This window comes from Achroia grisella, unplaced genomic scaffold (genome assembly GCF_030625045.1).
Source record: "Achroia grisella isolate CSIRO2021 unplaced genomic scaffold, CSIRO_AGI_Agris_v1 utg642, whole genome shotgun sequence".
Lineage (NCBI taxonomy): Eukaryota > Metazoa > Arthropoda > Insecta > Lepidoptera > Pyralidae > Achroia > Achroia grisella.
In genome coordinates this window covers 911,924-925,886 of record NW_026712979.1, presented here as the reverse complement: position 1 = coordinate 925,886, position 13,963 = coordinate 911,924, and the positions used below count along the sequence as shown (strand labels likewise).

General features: G+C 36.5%; 1 protein-coding gene across 1 annotated transcript in view; it reads right to left on the bottom strand.

Annotated features, from left to right (window-relative positions):
- Positions 1 to 13,963, bottom strand: part of LOC131849389 (apoptosis-resistant E3 ubiquitin protein ligase 1) — a 50,020-nt gene that overhangs the window by 21,761 nt on the left and 14,296 nt on the right. The window contains exon 2 of the mRNA XM_059199457.1: positions 6,189 to 6,354. Within this exon, the coding sequence (XP_059055440.1) occupies positions 6,189 to 6,354 (166 nt within the window). The remainder of the gene's footprint in view (positions 1 to 6,188; positions 6,355 to 13,963) is intronic.

Sequence of the window (13,963 nt, the reverse complement as noted above, 5' to 3'; positions counted from 1 at the left end):
ATGGATTATCGTCATTTCTGAAGCTTCCAGCTTACGACGAATAGAATAGAACCTTATTTTATTTAGCTTTTATTGGATTATTAATTATTCTTTTATTATTTTAGTCAAGGTCTACTGGTCTTGACTTCTACGGGGAAGTAAAGCGAAGTCGCGGGTACAGCTAATAATGAAATATTCGTAGAATTCCGGCTATTTTCCCAAGAATTCCCGGGAGTGAACCCTAACTGGGTTAATTCTGAGCTGACACGGAACGCCCCGTCGCGTATTACTCAATAGGAGCGGTCGCCTGTCAATGCATAGCACTTGCATGTTGGAACTAGGTCAGCTGCTGTATCACTTGATCTGATATCTAGTGCTATCTGTACATTACCTGTATCAGTATTTTTACATAATCATATTAATCAATACTTCGCTATCTATACCTTACCTGTAGTATAGGTCAGCGGCTGTCTTACTTGATCTCAGACTCTGGTCACTTGGTCTCAGAGATTCTCTGAGATCAGACAACTGAGATCTGATATCTAGTGCTATCTGTACATTACCTGTATCAGTATTTTTACATAATCATATTAATCAATACTTCGCTATCTATACATTACTTGTAGTATAGGTCAGCTGCTGTATCACTTGATCTGATGTCTAGTCTGTACATTATCTGTAGCAGTATTTTTACATAATCATTGTTGGCGACAGCTCCTCAGGGAGAGCAGTGGACTGTATCGATGGTGGGGTTAGAAAGAAACGGTTGTCTCTCGAAGCCTGTTTATTCTCTCCACAGAAGTTTCACAATTGAGTTATAGCCGAATTCGATGTTACATTCAAGTTTCAGCCGCTGTAGCTCAGACTGTATGGCGTCTATAGGAAACTACCGCGACTGACTTAACAATAATAACGGACTATAACTGCCGTCCGTACTGTGTTCGATTATGACAGCCGTCGGCATATAACAATCCGACTATGACTGTCTGAGTCCCTCTATTATAACAGTATTATGACTCCATTATAACTATATTACGACTACCTCGATACAAAAATTCCTCGCCTTATATATGGGAGGTATAGACTGTAGTGGGGACTACAGTCCTTACAAAATTCTTACTGGCAATAAACCAAACCTTATTTCTATCAGACAATGCACAACGTTATACAACTTCATAACAATATCCTTTCACATTGCCAAAATTCCCTTACTTATTTATTCTCACAAACTAACAGTTACTCATAAAGAATGCATTGCATTTTACAACTCTACCCAAGAATATTTAACATTGGTGCAATAACCAATTTCCTTGCCTAACTACAATGCACTGTAAACACGGATTGGACAATATTCATAAAGACATGAAAAGATCGTGTTCCGTCCGTTAGTCTACAATAAGAATATGTTTACAATAAGAAACCCTACGGTCATCATAAACCCGATGGCTAGAAAATAGTAACGGTGTTATCTTATCACAAAAGCCAACAAATATTCATTGTGTTCCTAAACAATGAATGCCAAATGAACGCTGGTACCCAAACAGATGTTCATCCGTTATCGTAGTTTTAAACAGTGAATCGATGTTTATTCTAAAACAGCACTTTTAAAAACTAATATTATTTCTAAGTTATTGTCCAATTTCAACACACAACTTATTGTCTACCTAATCTACTCAAATATTATAGGTGCGTCGCGACGCCGCTTATATGTGTCGCCTGTCGTCAATAATCATATTAATCAATACTTAACCTACACTAATATTAACCGTATTTTTACATAATCGTATTAATCAATACTTAAACTGTACTAATATTAAAACAGGGGGAAGGGGATTGTTAGTAATGTGAATTTATAACCTTATTGTAACATTTATTTGAAAAGAATACGAGCTGAGTTTCTTGTCAGTGCTTCTCATCTCGAAATCATTCCGAACTGACGGTAGATTTGACATATCATAAGAGTCTGGAATAGACTTACATGAATAAAGATATTTTGAATTTGAATGTGAATTTATTTCTAGCAATATACCATCTCAGATGCCGTCATAGTCGATCAGATGGTATGGCCATATAATGCGAAGTGACAAGGAATATGTGATTAAAAAAGCTTAACGACAACCCGAACATAAAAGAGGTAGAGGACGTCCTCCAGCTATAGTATATAGTGAAAAGCTGATAATTTGAAATTACAGACACTCCAATTGTATTTAATTGTATATATTTGTTTTTGGGTGCTCATACAGACAAGTTGCTAATAATAATAATAATAATAATCTCAGGACAATTCACGCAGCGCCATCTAGACCCAAGTTAAGCTAGCTAAAGCTTGTGTTATGGGTACTAGATAACTGATACAAATACAGATATTTTTTTTTTAGTAAATACATATATATTATACATAGGAAACACCCAGACCGATACAAACCATCACACTCATGAATACAAATGTTTGTACCGTGCGAGGAATCGCACTCGCGACCATTGGTCGTAAAGAGGTGTGCTAGACCGCTAGACCACCGAGGTCGTCAATAAATAACAATGACATGTGACGAAATGTGTGTATAACTTTGTTGGTGTGCTGTATGTTTGTTTAGTTCAGTATTCGCCTGAGCAATGAATATGAAAACGCTGCCTCGCTCGTTAAACTCAGTCTCGAACACGATTGTATTTGTGTTGATGCATTTTTTATGTGTGAACCTTATTAGGGTTGCGATCTCACCCTCCCCACGACGGTGGCGCTGATATAGCCTGTAATATTTGATAAGAGTGCTATGTGAACGGAGATTTTATTAATGCTCTAAAGCGGTGATTTTCTGACTTTCCCTACGTGATCGAATCAGAAATGAGGAGATCCGCAGAAGAATCAGAGTGACCGACATAGCCCGAAGAATTGCGACACTGAAGTGGCAATAGGCAGGGCACATAGCTCGTAGGACAGATGGCCGTTGGGGCAATAAAGTCCTCGAGTGGCGACTACGAACCGGAAGACGCAGCGTGGGAAGGCCTCCAGCAAGGTGGACCGACGATCTGGTCAAGATATGTTTTTAACACTAAACTTTATGTTTTAACACAAAACTTTACTACAGTTAGAAATTTACAAAAAATCAATACCAGGTAAGAATGGGGGGGGGGGGGGGGGGGGGGGTATTTTTTTATACCAGGTAGGTGGCAAACAAGCATACGGCCCATCTGATGGTAAACGGTTACCGTAGCCTATGGACGCCTGAAACACCAGGTGAGTCACGTGCGCGTTGGCGTCCAAACTTGTTTGTAAGAAAGTGTATGATTGTAACTTCAAATTACTTTTATTTTTTTATATATTTTTCACTAAGAAAGTATATACAGTCCCTAACATTTTTTTGTCCAGATTTATTTATATTACTAGCTGTACCCACGACTTCGTCCGCGTGGAATTTAACTTTATTTATCTAAGATAAAAGTAGCCTAAGTTACTCCTTATTACATCAGCTACCTGCCAAAAAAGTCCCGTCAAAATCGGTCCAACCATTTCAGAGATTAGGCGGAACAAACAGACAAAAAATGTTATTTTGGTGTATATACCTTATTTATATTCATATGCATGTAGTAAAAACTGTTATTTCAAGGTAGGTCTATAACAGACTCTTATGATATATCAAATCTACCGTCAGTTCGAAGTGCCTTCTGAGAAAAAGTGATAAGAAACTGAGCTCGTTCGAACTGAGAAGAACTGACAAGAAACTGAGCTCGTTCGAACTGAGAAGAACTGACAAGAAACTCGTATTCTTTTCAAATATTGTTTACAATAATATAGATTCATTTTTAAATGCAAATTTGCGATTATTATATATATATTTACGGTTTCACCAGCCTGAAATTTATAGCCTATATGTTATTCTGATGTATATGCTATATTACTGTAAAGTTTCATCAAAATCCGTTCTATAGTTTTTGCCTGAAAGAGTAACAAACATCCATCCATACTAACAAACTTTCGCGTTTATAATATTAAATAATAGTATGTATGAAGGTATCCACTGAATACCATCGCGGCTCCCATTGCTAGCAATGTACCATGTCAGGTTGACCTCCACGCGGTTCGCCCTGGAAATCACCGTAATAAATTTTTGGTGAATTTGTCACGATGGGCTAACTGACCTGACCTCATGCTCATCTTATCGTTCTCCACTGGTGGTCCGCCAGCGTAAACCGTTAGCGCAGGCGGGTGCACCATTCCATTATCATCCATAAAAAAAAACCATCGCGGCACCTCGTCACGGCATATGCTGAGCGGAGATCTACTCTGTACCACAATCAATGAACCAATTGTTATTGTTTTGTTGTTTTATTTAATCTGTATCAATAAACGTATTTCCTTTCTTTCTTATGTATTACTAGCATTTGCCCTTCTTAGCGGCTTCGCAGCTTTATGCATGCAAAGTTAGTTTAAAATTGACAAAGTTTCATACAAACTTTCATCCCCTATTTTATCCCTTTGGGGGTAGAATTTATCAAAATCCTTTCTTAGGGGATGCCTACGTCATAGTAGCTTTATGCATGCAAAGTCTCAGCCCGATCGGTTTAAAATTGACAAAGTTTCATATAAACTTTCATCCCCTATTTTATCCCTTTGGCGATAGAATTAATCAAAATCCTCCTTCTTAGCGGATGCCTAAGTCATAACATCTACCTGCATGCCAAATTTCAACCCGATCCGTCCAGTGGTTAGGGGCTGTGTGTTGATAGATGACTGCGTCAGTCACCTTTGAGTTATATATGTATATTTAGACTAGCAAAGACACGCAACAAAAATGTATTATATCTATTCTTGTTCAGGCGTGGCATTATATCGCAAATCTAGTACAATACTGGTGTAATTCAGAATATATAATTTTTTTAAATTAGACTTAAATATCACAGTTACAATGTGGACTTTCCAAAATTTGTAATTTTTGAGTTAAGCCAGTATTATAATAAGTATGCGATATAGGTACGAAGTGTGGGTAATGTGACCATACGTCCCGTTTTAAACGGGACTGTCCCTTTTTATAATTAGTCACGGTGTCCCCAGAATGAACTCTGGGACGCAAAAATGTCCCGTTTTCGGAAACTGAAAATTTGTATAGTCAAGCGGGCCGGTTGTGATGTTGATTATCTATACATATATATAAAATTGGAGTGTCTGTTTGTAATATTGAAATAACCGTTTGTTACTACTTGCATATGAATATAAATATGTCTGTCTATCTGTTTGTTCTAGCTAATTTCTGAAATGTTTGGACCAATTTTGACGGGACTTTTTTTTAGCAGGTAGCTGATGTAATAAGGAGTAACTTAACCTACTTTTATTTTACAAAAATAAAGTTAAATACTACGCGGACGAAGTCGCGGGAACAGCTTGTTGATATGTATAAACCAATGTCCCGTTTTGAGTCAAATAATAAATGGTCACGTTAGGTATAGGTAAGGTCAAAGGTCTGTGTAAGTCCTTTGTTCAAAGTACAAATTATTTGCCGCACGAAATCTTTTTTAAACATGCACTATGTTTGCCGTTTTATTTTCAAGGTAATTTAAAATGGCATGTTTTTCATAATAGTTTCAGCCTTGGTAGTCTAGCGGTTTAGCCTACCGCCTTACTTCCGATGGTTGTTGGTTCGATTCCTTCTAGGTAAAAGCCCTGTACTTAATTTTTTTGGACTACTCTAATGCTGTTGGCCGCAGCTGGCCTTTACGGCTTCATCGGCGAGTGCAGATGGCACTCCAAAGCCTCGGAAGGAATTATGGAGCGGCTGACGGGTCAACTCAACGGCCTGATGGATAATAGTTTAGGTCTGAGGGCACCCACCGCTAGGGGGTTCGAAACTGGGATCAGGCCGTCGTAATTTCGATCCCTGTTTGAATTGTACGTGAGATCGATCGGAATACTTAATGGAACGCCTAAAGGTCAATTCCTGCCTGACGGATACGATTTTAGTCTGAGGGCACCTAGGTTTAGGGGTTCGAACCTCGGCTCAAGCCATCGTAATTTTAACGTCTGTCTAAATTTGAAGCGGATCGATCAGAGGAGTCGGAATACTGAAAGAAAACGGCTACGTCTTATAAGTAACTCAAAAACGAAAACATAGCGCGTTGTAGCAATTGAGCAACGCCATCTAGTGACAAAAATAAAAACTGAATTTCTAAAAGATTGAACATTATGTTTATTTGATATTATAGTAATGCCTACTTACTTGGAATAAGCATGTTGGAGACGGTGCGTTATAAGCCACTGGCGAAGGATCAGCCGCTGCTGAAGGATATGTGCAGCTCGACGCAAACGCTTTTCCTCAGCTGCGGGCAGCTCTGGTAGTCGCTCCAAATGGTCTGGAGTTCCACACCCCGACAGTGTAGAGATACCTTAAAAATAGAAAAATTACTTCCGTTAATTTTAACTCTAACGGTCTAGTGATTTAGCACACAGCTTTACTTCCGATGGTCGCTGGTTCGATTCCTCGAACGATTCATGAGTTGCTTTTATCGGTCTGGGTGTTGTTATTTACTTTTAATATAATTTTTTTACGAACTACTCTAATGCTGTTGGCCGCAGCTGGGCTTTACAGATTCACCGGACGTTAGGGGGCGAGTGCAGATGACACTCCAAACCCGCGGAAGGACTTATGGAGCGGCTGAAGGCCAACTCCCGCCTGACGGATACGACTTTAGTCTGAGGGCACCGCTAGGGATTCGAACCTCGGCTCAGGCCGTCGATTCCCGTTTGAATCGGACGGGGAATCGATCAGAGGGAAAAAATATATTAACTCTGGACAATTCACTCGGCACCTTATAAGCAGAGCTTCTGTTATACTAGACACATCATTACATAGTATAACACAAAGTCGCTGTCTCTGTCTGTCCGTCCCTATGTATGCTTAAATCTTTAAAACTATGAAACCGATTTTGAAGCGGTTTCTTTTAATAGATAGAGTGATTCAAGAGGAAGGTTTATATGTATAATACATGTACACCCGGGCGAAGCCGGGGTGATTAGCTAGTATGTACATAAAAAACACCCAAAACAAAACAACCATACGCATGAACACAAATGTTGCTACTGTGCGGGGAATCGAACCCGCGGAAGTAAGACCAGTAGATAACCAAGGCCATGCGTTCAGTCGATATCTTTTTATTTATTAATTAGGGACTTGCTATGACCGCGATAAATTTATAGCCTATGTGTTCTGATGTAGAGAAGCTATATTATTGTAAAGTTTCATTAAAATCCATTCAGTAGTTTTTTCATTCATCCTCATCCATTCATACATCCATTCATACTCACAAATTTCCGTGTTTATAATATTAGTAAGATATCCATCCATATTATGTTACAAAATAACTTATAAACTACATTAGTATAGTTCGTATTGTATATTAATACTTTGTTTAATTGTATATGTTTGTTTTATAATTGTTAATTTGTTTATACAGGGTGTTTGGAAGATGGGTGCAAAGCTTTACCGCCTTGTTAGTATAGAACCGTATTTGACCATGCTTAGCGTTAGTGACGTAAGATTTTATTTTTTACCGAATTTTACAATTTTCGTTGCAAAAACCCCAAATTTCGCAATTAATTGCAAATAATGGCCAATCTGCAAGATAAGTGAATTCTTTTTTTTTTCTGAATTAAGTAATGTGTAAACAACCAAATAAGACTTGATGTACATATCTGTATCATGAGATAAATTTGTAACAGAGGTTTGAAGTTAATATTTTTTTGTGGATTTCGGCAATCAAATTTTTTGAGGCTATAAATAAAATAAATAGTAACTGTTTTTTTACCTATATGTCACTTTAGTGCGAGAAATCCTTACAAATAATATAAATAAGACAGTAACTCTGTCTGTTTGTCTGTCTCGCTTTAACGCCAAAATAACTGAACCAATTTAAATTACATTTGTACAAACACTGACTGAGAAATGGCATAGGCTACTGTTAATGTGAAAAAAGGATTGTTAGGGGTTGAAAGGGGGTATGAGAGTTTGTACATACATCCAGTATTGTCATTTTTAAAGTTGAAGCTTGAAATTTATTTTTCAAGCTATTTATTGAACATAAATAAAGAAAAGGGTCTTGTATACTCATAGTATAATACTCATAGTATTAACATCGTGCATACAGCCATAACGCGCTCGTCATCGTACTGCATCTGCGCACCGTGCAACATTATGCGTCTGTGGCGCATTATTTTCGCGCGGGAAAACTACAAAAAATAAAATGGCTTCTTCTGCAGACATCCTAATAAACTGTTGTAGGTACTCCTGATTCCTAATTATTTTACACCGTTCTACATAACTTTATATATCTGCAATTTACTATTATTTTAATAATTTTATATAAAACAAACTGACTATAAATATAGCTCCTATTATCTTACCTAACAGTCGTAAACGGTTAAACGAAGAGATGAAGGGTTGTTTGTTTTAATCTAAAACAATGAAACTTTTTGTTTGGATTGTTCGGGTGAATATTTTGTCTGAAGGCATGAAACGTGGACGAAGTCGCGGGCACAGCTAGTTAAATATAAATAAATACCATAACAAGTGTTAAACTATAGTTAATTCAGTGTTTTCAACGGCGTGCCGACAATAATTAGAGCACCATTAAAGACTTTGTTGTACGTTTGTTGCCTAGAAACGAAGGCGAGCCTTGACCCGATGTGGTAAAAGTACCTACATAGATCACAAGACGAGGCCTGTGTACCGACTTACATTCGCCGATTCATTGCACTAAAAAATAATTCAATGTCAAAAATAATTTATTCATGTAGGACATTTTAGCCGCTTATGAACGTCAAATTTTGCATTATAATTTTATTTTTTTCCCTACCGTCCAGTTCGGTATATAGATCCAATTGACAAGAACTGGCAAGAAACTCAATAGAATTATTTTTTTTTTTAATTATAATCTAAATATATATAACTCAAAGGTGACTAACTGACACAGTGATCAATCAACGCACAGCCCAAACCACTGGGCGGATCGGGCTGAAATTTGGCATGCAGGTAGATATTATAACATAGGCATCCGCTAAGAAAGGATTTTGATTAATTCTACCCCCAAGGGGATAAAAGTTTGTATGAACGTTTGTCAATTTTAAACCGATCGGGCTGAGACTTTGCATGCATAAGCTACTATGACGTAGGCATCCCCTAAGAAGGATTTTGATAAATTCCACCCCTAAGGGGATAAATAAACGCGAGTGAAGCCGCGGGCAAAAGCTAGTTATTTATAATTGTACATGCATCTTTACATACTATAAAACAAAGTCGTGGCCGTTGTATATTCGCTTATGTCTTTTAAATTACTCAAATGATTTTAATGCAGTTTACAACAATGGTGAGAGTGTCAAGCTATGTTACTGTAGTGTTTCATCAAAATCCGTCCATACATACACAAACTTTCGCGTTTATAATATTAGTAAGATAAGATTATATATATGTGTGTGTGTCAAATATATAGTAGTGAGTGTATTGTTTTTTTTAGTTATTTTTAATTACCATAAAAGGATTTTTTTTTTACAGAATCGGAATGATAAAATACTAAATCTAAATCAAAAATCATTTATTCATGTAGGACATTTTAGTCGCTTATGAACGACAAATTTTTTATGTCAATATTTTTTCTACATCCAGCTCAGTGCACAGATTCAATTGAGAATTACTGGCAAGAAACTCAACTGAATTCCTTTTTAAAAAAAAACAGTTCAATGAACTGGCTTTTAAAAATAGTTAATATATTATGTACTTATATAGGTATCTATATCTAATATTAAATAAACATTCAGTGCGTAAACAACTATCGCCATGCATACGGTTATATAATTTTGTACGGCAGTAAATTGCCAGCTATCGTTATATTCTTAATCCTCCCAGTTCAGGGAAGCGTATAAAACAAGAGAACACTAAGTTAATCACATTAAGTCAACAGACTTTAATCAAAGTATTTAAGTCGTTCCTCCGCCGAGAGACGGGCGCAACGAGGCGCAGCATCAAACTTAATTCCACTCTCTGACTGACCATCAATTTGTGGAATTACATTATGTAAATAGATATTGTTCTATCCAAGTTACGACTGCCAAAAGATCGTAGTATTATGTAATAGGTAGGCCTTATTAAGGTAATTTTTATGACACCTTGTATCTGTAAGTGTATATTTAAAACTAGCTTTTGCCCGCGGCTTCGCTCGCGTTATCTCTCTTAGGGGTGGAATTTATCAAAATCCTTTCTTAGAGAACGCCTACGTCATAGTAGCTTTATGCATGCAAAGTCTCAGCCCGATCAGTTTAAAATTGACAAAGTTTCATACAAACTTTCATCCCCTATTTTATCCCCTTGGGGGTAGTATTAATCAAAATCCTTTCTTAGCGGATGCGTACGTCTACCTGCATGCCAAATTTCAGCCCGATCCGTCCAGTGGTTCGGGCTGTGTGTTGATAGATCACTATGTCAGTCACCTTTGAGTTATACATATTTAGATATTCAGACAAATAATAAATCGATTACTACAACATATCCTCAGCACTGAATACAAGAAGCTCGACTTCAAACACGGATTATTTCATACTAGCTATCCACCCCGGCATCGCACGGGTGTACATCTATACATATAAATAAAATTGGAGTGTCTGTTTGTAATATTGAAATAGCCGATTTTTACTACATACATATGAATCTATATACGGTACATATACCAAAATAACATTTTTTATCATTTTTGTCTGTCTGTCTGTCGGTCAGTTTGTTCCGCCTAATCTCTGAAATGGCTGGACCGATTTTGACAAGACTTTTTTTGGCAGGTAGCTGATGTGAAGGAGTAACTTAGGCTACATTTATTTTAGAAAAATAAAGTTATAATCCATGCGGACGAAGTCGCGGGAACAGCTAGTGTATAATATAAACCTTCCTCTTGATCCCTCTATCTAGTAAAAAGAACCGCTTCAAAATCCGTTTCGTAGTTTTAACGATTTAAGCATACATAGGGACGGACAGACAGCGACAGTGACTTTGTTTTATACTATGTAATGATAAATGACTATTATTACATGTAATTTTAATTTTCTGATCTTACTTTTGGACATACATATTATTATTACTTAATTTTGGACATTTAACAATTTAAATAATTTAAATAAAGTGGTTAACATTTGTTAAACTTATGTTAACATGAATTTAAATTTGCATGCTCAAAATGTAGCTGAATCTGTAAATTAATTTATAAGAACAATGTAACATATTACAAGCAAATATATAAATAAATATTAGATAGATATGAACACTGATTAAACTATTCGTTCCGGAGCCAAAAGAAAAAGATAAAAAAAAATATTTGCTTTTGACAATATTACAATACCATATGCTGGTGCTATTCCAATTTTGAATTTAAAAACGAATCTGTATTATTGTAAACATGTACAACATATTTGGAAAGAATACGAGCTGAGTTTCTTGTCAGTTCTCATCTCGAAATCATTCCGAACTGACGGTAGATTTGAAATATCATAAGAGTCTGTAATAGTCCTACATGAATAAAGATATTTTTTTATGATATATTATCTATATATCATTTATATGCTTGAACATTTACAGTGTAGATCATACAAGTCCCCTTTGATCGAGCTCCCCTTCAATTCAAACGGAGATTAAAATTACGACGGGGTAAGCTGAGGTTCGAACCCCTAGGGGTGCTCTCAGACTAAAGTCGAATCCGTCAGGCGGGAGTTAGCCTTCAGCCGCTCCATAAGTCCTTCCGCGGATTTGGAGTGCCACCTGCACTCGCCCCCTATCGTTCGGTGAAGCTGTAGGCCAGCTGCGGCCAACAGTATTAGAGTAGTCCCTGTTACGTTATTCAAACAACAAGTGTAGACTGTAAATGATACTTTATGTGACACATTAGAGTATTTATTATTTATCTACCTACATATTAGTTCATAATATCTGACAGTCCCATAAACAAAATCATAGAAATGTTTTCCTCATATTCAGGAGGCATGCAAATTACAATTCTTCTTAACGACTTACAAATGAATAAATGATTAAATGTTAAGTGAACTCTCGCAATTAGTAGTATTATTTACGAGTCATTTGCGTAGTTCCATTTCAAACCTATTTAATGATATCTCTCGTAATTATTACTTGCGGTAGTTTATTATATATAGCTGTTCCCAGGACACCGGCCGCATGTAATTTAACTTTATTTTCCTAAAATAAAAGTAGACTAAGTTACTCGTTATTACGTCAGCTATCTGCCAAAAAGAGTCCCGTCAAAATCGGTCCAGCCATTTTAGAGATTATCCGGAATAAACAGCCAGACAGACAAAAATTGTAGAAAATGTTATTTTGGTGTATGTTTCATATTTATATTCATATGCTTGTAGTCAAAAAGGTTATCGGTAAACGGTCAATATTACAAACAGACACTTTCGAAAGTCAAGTCTCCCGAGGAATAAAAAATAATGTTCTGATTTTAAACTGGTTCCTTGCTCGAAGGACCAAAAAAAATGTAGGGGTTGTTCCTACACTTATTGATAATGATAATTGATAGTGATAATTGATAGTTATAATTGATAATCTACGGGGATGATAAATAAAAGATACGTCCCGTAGTGAGCGCTTGATGTTATACACTGATTTATTGTATAGTAATATATGTATAGTGAAATGATATATGCTACGTAAGTGATAATTTATAAGTATATTATTGTTATGGTACGGTGTTCCGTACAGAAATCCTTTTTTTAAAGAAAACAATTCAATGAACTGGCTTTTAAAAATAGTTAAGTACATGTACTTATATAGGTATGTATATCTAATATTAAATAAACATTCAGTGCGTAAACAACTATCGCCATGCATACGGTTATATAATTTTGTACGGCAGTAAATTGCCAGCTAGCGTTATATTCTTAATCGTCCCAGTTCAGGGAGGCGTATAAAACAAGAGAACACTAAGTTAATCACATTAAGTCAACAGACTTTAATCAAAGTATTTAAGTCGTTCCTCCGCCGAGAGACGGGCGCAACGAGGCGCAGCATCAAACTTAATTCCACTCTCTGACTGACCATCAATTTGTGGAATTACATTATGTAAATAGATATTGTTCTATCCAAGTTACGGCTGCCAAAAGATCGTAGTATTATGTAATAGGTAGGCCTTATTAAGGTAATTTTTATTATACCTTGTATCTGTAAGTGTATATTTAAAACTAGCTTTTGCCCGCGGCTTCGCTCGCGTTATCTCTCTTAGGGGTGGAATTTATCAAAATCCTTTCTTAGAGAACGCCTACGTCATAGTAGCTTTATGCATGCAAAGTCTCAGCCCGATCAGTTTAAAATTGACAAAGTTTCATACAAACTTTCATCCCCTATTTTATCCCCTTGGGGGTAGTATTAATCAAAATCCTTTCTTAGCGGATGCGTACGTCATAACATCTACCTGCATGGTAAATTTCAGGCCGATCCGTCCAGTGGTTCGGGCTGTGTGTTGATAGATCACTATGTCAGTCACCTTTGAGTTATACATATTTAGATATTCAGACAAATAATAAATCGATTACTACAACATATCCTCAGCACTGAATACAAGAAGCTCGACTTCAAACACGGATTATTTCATACTAGCTATCCACCCCGGCATCGCACGGGTGTACATCTATACATATAAATAAAATTGGAGTGTCTGTTTGTAATATTGAAATAGCCGATTTTTACTACATACATATGAATCTATATACGGTACATATACCAAAATAACATTTTTTATCATTTTTGTCTGTCTGTCTGTCGGTCAGTTTGTTCCGCCTAATCTCTGAAATGGCTGGACCGATTTTGACAAGACTTTTTTTGGCAGGTAGCTGATGTGAAGGAGTAACTTAGGCTACATTTATTTTAGAAAAATAAAGTTATAATCCATGCGGACGAAGTCGCGGGAACAGCTAGTGTATAATATAAACCTTCCTCTTGATCCCTCTATC